This window comes from Azolla caroliniana, unplaced genomic scaffold (genome assembly GCF_043228905.1).
Source record: "Azolla caroliniana isolate FFs.n. ecotype wild unplaced genomic scaffold, voAzoCaro1.0.p SCAF_4, whole genome shotgun sequence".
In the NCBI taxonomy this organism is placed as follows: Eukaryota; Viridiplantae; Streptophyta; class Polypodiopsida; order Salviniales; family Salviniaceae; genus Azolla; species Azolla caroliniana.
The window spans coordinates 10813938-10821501 of NW_028230439.1; the positions used below are offsets into that span (position 1 = coordinate 10813938).

Below are 7564 nucleotides of genomic sequence, written 5' to 3' on the forward strand. Positions count from 1 at the left end.
AAACAAAGGTTTCCCAGAAGGTGGTTTTCTTCTTTGACACGTGGATACGGTGGAGGGACGCTTTTTTGTTGTTGGAATACATACATATTGTATTCACACCATAAATAAAGCAAATGGTTTTTTTTATTATTTCCACGTGGACGGTGGAGAGCGTTTTCTCCTCTATTTATGTACTCCATAGATACATATTACATATTATTTAAACGAAAACCGCCTGGGAATGAACGGTACGAAAAACCAGCGGTTTTACAATCGTGGTGGTTTTCTAGCATTTCACCCCACCTCACCTCCTGCTATTATTAGCCCAAGCAGAGAAGAGAAGAGAAGAGAAGAGAAGAGAAGCAGACGGTTCTTTCTTCTTCTTCTTCTTCTTCTTCTGTACAGGTAGATATTCTCCTCTCTGTCTACTCTCCGCATGTCCATGGCAGCAGAAGCTCCTTCAAACCTGGCCATGCTTGCTCCTCCTCCTCCTTCTTCTTCTTCTTCTGATTCCTGCATCTGTAGAACTTTAAGCATGACGACGAGGACGACGAGGCATCAACAGTATAACGCTTCTTCTCTCTCGTCTTCATCTCTGCTGACTCCCATCACTCATGCTACCATACGGCCGCCTTCCTTCCATGCTTCCGCTCCTCCCAAGAGCTTGGCGTCCTGTAAAGCCTTCTCTGATACTTCCTTTCTAAACACAGGAATTCTTCGTTCTCCTTCATCTTCCTCATTTCTCGCCATGCGGAGGAACTATGGATATTCTCGACGTCACATCAACACCATCTCCCCTCGTGCTGTCTCTGATTCTCGCAATGATGAAGTCTGCTTGGATCCCGACGCAGGAGATGTGCGTACGATTAAGATCATAAAGTCTCGTTTCTCTTGTTTTATTTGTTTTTCCTGCTTTCAAACTCTTTGTATTCCGTCTGCATTTCCGACATTCTTGTTCTTAGTATAAATATATTCATCAATCCATCACGCTTGATCTCTTTCATTCACTCTCTCTCTCTCTCTCTCTCTCTCGAGCGTGATGGATTGCTGAATATATAAATATATATTTCTCATGCATTCTCATAGTAATATTCCCTTGTCGTTCTATTCTCTAAATGTGTACTTTCAGTAGCAGACATTTGAAATTTCATTGAATTCTTGATGTCTTGACACTTAAACTACCATTTACCTCCCGGAATGTAATTTTCTGCATTCAGATCACTTTCTTCATTTTCTTCACTACTAATCGTTGGATACTCTCTAGCTAGCTCACTTAATTGCTTAAACAATGTAGACAATCGATTCACTTCTTGACTACAATCTGTAGGAACTCCAAGGAGAAGTCTTTATGTGAGATCTATAGTAGAGGAGATTAAATTCCATATACTGCTTAGACTGAACCAATCAACTGCCTTTTCTGCGTACATTTCTGTGACATGATTTCAAATGCATGTACAACTTGGTGATGAGCTCAGATCTCTGTCACTTTCTCAGTTTTTTCTGCTTGGATCCCATTAATTTAATATCTCTTGCAATTTAAGAACGTGGGCCATGAAAACCTTCAATTCTTTCCAGACTTTGGATCTTATGCATTTCTATTCTTTTCAGAGTTTTGGATCATAAACACTCGATTTTTTTTCCAAAATATTGGACCTTAAATGTTCAATTAGTTTGGATCTTGAGCATTCTATGGTTATCAAGGTTTGGGCCTTAAAAAATGCAATCTTTTCAAAATTTAGATAAGAAACATATCAATTTCTTTCCAGAGTGTCCTTGGAATCATTCTTGGTGGTGGAGCTGGTACAAGGCTTTATCCTCTCACAAAGAAGCGGGCAAAACCTGCTGTCCCACTCGGTGCAAATTACAGATTAATTGATATACCTGTCAGCAACTGTATCAATAGCAATATTAGAATGATATATGTCCTTACACAGTTCAATTCGGCGTCACTGAATCGACACCTGTCCAGAGCATATTCAAGCAACATGGGAGGTTACAAACATGAAGGTTTTGTTGAGGTTCTTGCAGCTCAACAAAGCCCTGAAAATCCCAACTGGTTTCAGGTATAAAAGGAGATAATTCACTTTCAATTATGTAATTCAATAGATCTGATTTTATTTTAGACACAACTGGTTTCAGGTATTAAAGAAGTTAATTCACTTTCAATTATGTAATTTCAATATATCTGATTTGATTGTAGACACATTCACTATGTTGTCATTTCATCGGAAATGACACTATGATATGATGTTGCAAGTATTTTAACATGTACATGAGTCTAATTCACTTATATTTTGCTTTGTGAATCCGTGCATAGGGTACTGCTGATGCTGTGAGGCAATACTTGTGGCTGTTCGAGGAACAACAGGTCATGGAATTCTTGATCTTGGCAGGAGATCATCTTTATAGAATGGACTATCAGAAATTTATTCAAGTTCACAGGGAGACAAATGCTGATATCACGGTCGCGGCATTGCCAATGGATGAGAAGAGGGCCACTGGGTTTGGGTTGATGAAGATAGATTCGGAAGGTCGTATTGTAGAATTTGCAGAGAAGCCGAAAGGGGACTTCTTGAGGGCAATGAAGGTTTGCATTGTTGCTATATACGCATGTACTTGCCACTATTCCGTTTTAAGAGAGATCCATCACCTGCTTCATGTTCATGTGTGGCTGATCGAAAAAAGTTAAATCATCCTTCTATACCTGTATTAGGTGGACACCACTATCCTAGGTTTAGATGAGGAGAGAGCGAAAGACCTTCCTTACATTGCAAGCATGGGTATATATGTTGTAAGTAAAGATGCAATGATCAAACTTTTGAGAGATGACTTCCCCCAAGCCAATGACTTCGGTAGTGAGGTTATTCCTGGTGCCACATCAATTGGCATGAAGGTAAAATTCATAAGCCATTTTGTATTCGTAGTCAAACTTTGTGGTCACCAGCTCATGTTTTCTCAGGTCCAAGCATACCTATATGATGGTTATTGGGAAGACATTGGTACCATAGAGGCATTCTACAATGCCAATCTAGGAGTCACAAAGAAACCTTTTCCGGATTTCAGGTTTATACATCTATCCTGGTTTTTTTAAAGTTATATATTGTCCTGGTTTTTCGTATGCATGGATTCTCATGAAAGAGCCTACTATTCAGTTTCGTCTGGTGATGACAATGATGATATGTTGGAGGACTTGAGTAAACGCTGGATTTTCCTTGCAGAATTCTTTGGTCTGTTAATGAGTTTTCTTTGTGTTAGTAATGAAAACATTTTGAACTACTTTTTAGGGCAGCTCTGGTTGAAACCTTTAGTTACTTGTTTGAATATGTACTATGTTTTTAGCATTAACGTTTTCCAAAATTATAGTAAATATAGCAAATATAAAGCTCTTAGTAGTACAAACATGTTGAACTACTCTTTTGGGCAAATTTGGTTGGAACCTTTGGTTATTTGTTTCAGTAAGGATGATGTTTCTAGCATTTAACTTTTTCCAAAATTATGATAAATATAGAAGATATGAAACTCCTTAAATAATGAAATACTAACTCGTAAATAATAAGAAACAAGACAGCATTTCCTTGTCTAGCATGGTATTTTGTTTACTCAAGTGGTTTTTGTTCTCAGTTTCTATGACAGATCTGCCCCAATATATACACAACCAAGATTTCTTCCACCATCTAAGGTGGTTGATGCGGATGTCACTGACAGTGTTATAGGTGAAGGATGCCTGATAAAGGTAATTATTATTCAGCAGAATGCTATGTGGTAGAATGTTCATTTTATCAAACAAATGTTTGGAGGCCAGAGTGGCCTAAGAGATCCAAAGCAACACAACATTATGTGATATTTTATCGATACAAAAAAGAAAACGCTCATAGAGTGAAAGCTAAAACAAAAAGTGAAACCAAAATGAAAAATATAAAGCTATTTCTTTAGTATAGATAGAACAATAATAAAAGCTATGTCTCACAAGATTAGTCATCCCAAAGCATCTGAAAGTGGTTGACATCATCCCAATATGGGACAACACAACCTATGAATCTGAAAGTGGCTATTGACATCATCCCCATTTTTCTAAGAGCCCCACTGGGACAGTGTAGTATATTGTATGTATATATGTGCGGCATCATCTTTATCTTCTTAAAAACATAAGCAACATGCCTTGCTATTAAGGCTGTCTGTATAAGGCTTTCTGTATGTCTTGTCTATGGCTGCTACTGGCATTGAGACTATGCTTGTATTTGCCAAAGGTTCCAAGTATATTCATGAGGAGCCTCAATGTGGCTTTGTCATCCATATCTACCAATGTGGGCTGCGTACCTAGGATTGATTCTGATTCTTGACTACCTATGGATCTCTAGCAGGAAATACCTGTAGAAGGTTAGATTGTTATGTCCAGCCATTGGATGTGTACTAGTAAGAATGTGGGATTGTCCCATTTAAACCTTTCACTGATATATAGGTTATTTTCCTTATTTGGGATACATCAAGTGCGCTCATATGCCTGTTCCTTCCACCTTGGGCAACATGTCATGGTGAGAACCTACACAAGTATGTCTATATACTGTTGTGGTTTGGGCTGGTTGTATGTGGTGCTGGTGCCTAATTGGGAGCTAACCCACCAACATTTGGCTCCAGAACTCTTGGCGTTCATTACTTGCATATGTAAGTGCTGTTCCATGTCACATAGGAAGGTTAGTTTTGATATGATTGCGTTCACAATATGCATACAGAAAGGGATATGACACTATGTAGGCTTTTGATATTGTGGAAAAGGAATCCATCACAGAATGGTATTGTGACTCTTGGGATACGCCGTTGGAGTTGAACTATCTAACATGCATGGCCCAATGATGAATTATTTCTTATTGCTGTTGAAAAAGTGGGCAATAAGGATTCAATCACGATGCACTGTTCTCAGTCAACACAACTGCAAGCTATGTGGGGATGCAACCTTGGACGAGGCTACTGTTTTCTTACTGAAAAATCTGGTCTCTGTGATGGTGTCTCATAAGAATTTCAAGTAATTGGTAGCATGTAATAGCTATGTGGAGGCAACCTTTGATAAGCTCACCAGTTTTTATTACAAAATTGGTCTGTATGATGGTAATACAAAGAATTTTAGCCTCTTGAGTGGCCCACCAATTCCAGAGGTTAAGTGATGAATTATAGACCAATCGGCTACTTGGTAACCAAAAAACTGTGTTGAGAAAATTAGCAGGTGGATGAATTATAGACCAATTGGCTACTTGGTAACCAAAAAACTGTGTTAGAGAAAATTAGCAGGTGTTTCTGACCTTTTGCTGTATGTATGAGAAAATTATATTGCCATTGCCATTTAGCAGATTTCTCAAACCTATCTTTTACCATGGTTTCTTTAAATTAGTGCTCTTTATGTGCAATTAATATAATTGTGTGTTTTTAACGTAAGGTGGGATAGAGAGAATTTTACTGCAGAATTGTAAGATACACCACTCTGTGATTGGACTGCGATCATGGATCTCTGAGGGGGCAATAATTGAGGATGCATTATTGATGGGTGCAGATTATTATGAGGTATATGGCAACTTCAATCTATGGATCTAGAAACTATCTAAAAATCCAGTCTTTTGTACGCAGGCTTTAGTGTCTGTATTTATGGTTATAGTGTATAGGATGCATTCCCGTTTCTGAACAAATTGAACTTTTGGTTGAATGGTTCCCCAAAAGACCAAAGAGCAGCGAGAAGCTGTCATAGCCAGTGGTGGTGTTCCTGTTGGCATTGGTCGTAACACACACATCAAAAGGGCCATTATTGACAAAAATGCTCATATAGGAGACAATGTGAAGGTTGGTTTTATGTTTTAGAATGTTCTAGTATCATTTCAGGTTTCCGATGATTTATCTTCCTTTTCACTGTTGTTGATTTTCAGATCATTAATAGAAATGAAGTGCAGGAAGCTGCTAGAGAAAGCGAGGGGTATTTCATCAAGTCAGGGATTGTAACTGTTATAAAAGACGCTGTTATCCCATCAGGCATGATCATTTAAACACGTAACAACCCATTATAGCCCCCTTTTGTATATGGGCGAGCTTACATCCACTGGAAAACATGAAAGAAAGCAAATAATGATGATGAGAGTGGATTCGAGCATATAGATGGATGATATATAGCTTTACTATTATACATGAGATGCCAGAGGTTTGAATGGGAGATGTGATCATGACTGATTACCAGACATACATATGAGAGATTTCATCTTTGTTTTCAGTGATGGAATTGAATTAGCTTTAGCTTTTCAACCCTATGTATATGATCCCATCTATGGATTTTGCCAAAAAAGCAATAATGAGTCATGCTCAGTTCATATGTTTGTTGGATTAGAATCAACCTATCTCGGACATGTGTCATGGAGTGTTTCAAGAAATTGTTTTCTTTTGTGTCTACTATTTGTATTTCATCAAGTTTGGTAGTCTAGGGTGCATAAGAAAGAAAGCTACAATCGACTCTTTTAAGAAGCCATGTATAGTAATTCGTTAGTAATTGATCTAATGGAAACAAAGTGAATGAACGATGTAAAGATAATTTATGGGTCAAATTTACCACAGGCTGCCAGAATAAAAAATTAGTAATAAAAAATAATATTTAAGTGTAGTTATAGTTCATGTAAAGATAATGAAATTGAATGCGTGTAGCGGATTGAACAAACAGTTAACAGAATGGCAATGCATGAAGTGATGATGAGAAGACATTTCATGAATCAATCACTATAAGAGATTTTGCAAAGGGATCATACAAAACACATGATAATATCATGCAAACAATTCACCAGATCCGTTGAATATAAGAAATTATTTCTTGCAACTCATAATTGGAAATGCACCTTCCTTTGTTCAAGACCTTGGTGGACCCATTTTAGTAGCACATGAACGCATGAAATTATGTGACATCTTTGATGAACATAACATGAAAGACCGGCATAGGAGAATTGTGATGCCACTTGAAGATATTGCTCAATGATGTCCATGATGACTAATCTTGTGACATGGGAGAAAAATACAATCTGTCTTAATTCGACCATTGAGAAAATGGTAGGTTCATATGGATAGATAGTTTTGCCGTAACATCAATCCATTCCTTGAGTTACAAGCGACAAGCCAAAATTGGGAAATGTTCGAAAGAATACTACTAAAAAAATATAACTTTGTAACTTTGATGATTGTTGGCCGGTGGGACAAGGTGTGAAAAGGAGATAGAAGGAGCCGAGCACAAACAACGAAATAAAGGGAGGCGAGTATTTAAAATGACTGTAACTAACCATGCTCCCCAAAAATAGGAAAGCATATAATCTTATATAAGGAATGTGTGAATGAGAAGAGAAAGAAAGATAGAAAGAAAGATACATTAACGGCTTCTAAGGCCAAGATTGGCCCGTGAGACAGTTGGTTTACAACAAAATGGGTATTTATCCAATCATCAAAACTAAAATAAAATAAAGTAAAAATAGAACTTTAAGCTAAAAGAGTTCTAGTAGTGTACAAAACGTGGTATACTCAATAAAAGGAAGTGACTTTGCACTAAGCCTAATTTCATTTCCACCCAAGCCTC

General features: G+C 37.6%; 1 protein-coding gene across 1 annotated transcript; it reads left to right on the forward strand.

The window, feature by feature from the left end:
- Window positions 1-372: 372 nt before the first annotated feature.
- On the forward strand, window positions 373-6263 carry LOC147865069 (glucose-1-phosphate adenylyltransferase small subunit, chloroplastic/amyloplastic-like). Its single transcript, XM_087317808.1, has 9 exons — window positions 373-835; window positions 1746-2042; window positions 2297-2566; window positions 2693-2872; window positions 2939-3042; window positions 3601-3712; window positions 5434-5532; window positions 5686-5805; window positions 5889-6263. Exons 1-9 carry the CDS (start codon window positions 416-418, stop codon window positions 6003-6005), a joined length of 1719 nt encoding a protein of 572 aa, XP_087173934.1. The 5' UTR covers window positions 373-415; the 3' UTR covers window positions 6006-6263.
- Window positions 6264-7564: the final 1301 nt, after the last annotated feature.

Bases quoted from the DNA above. Each gene is read 5' to 3' on its own strand.
- LOC147865069 (XM_087317808.1), top strand. From the start codon at position 416: ATGTCCATGGCAGCAGAAGCTCCTTCAAACCTGGCCATGCTTGCTCCT. The intron at 2,873-2,938 runs GTAAAATTCATA...ATGTTTTCTCAG, and splicing joins CCACATCAATTGGCATGAAG to GTCCAAGCATACCTATATGA. The intron at 5,533-5,685 runs GTATATGGCAAC...GTTCCCCAAAAG, and splicing joins TGGGTGCAGATTATTATGAG to ACCAAAGAGCAGCGAGAAGC.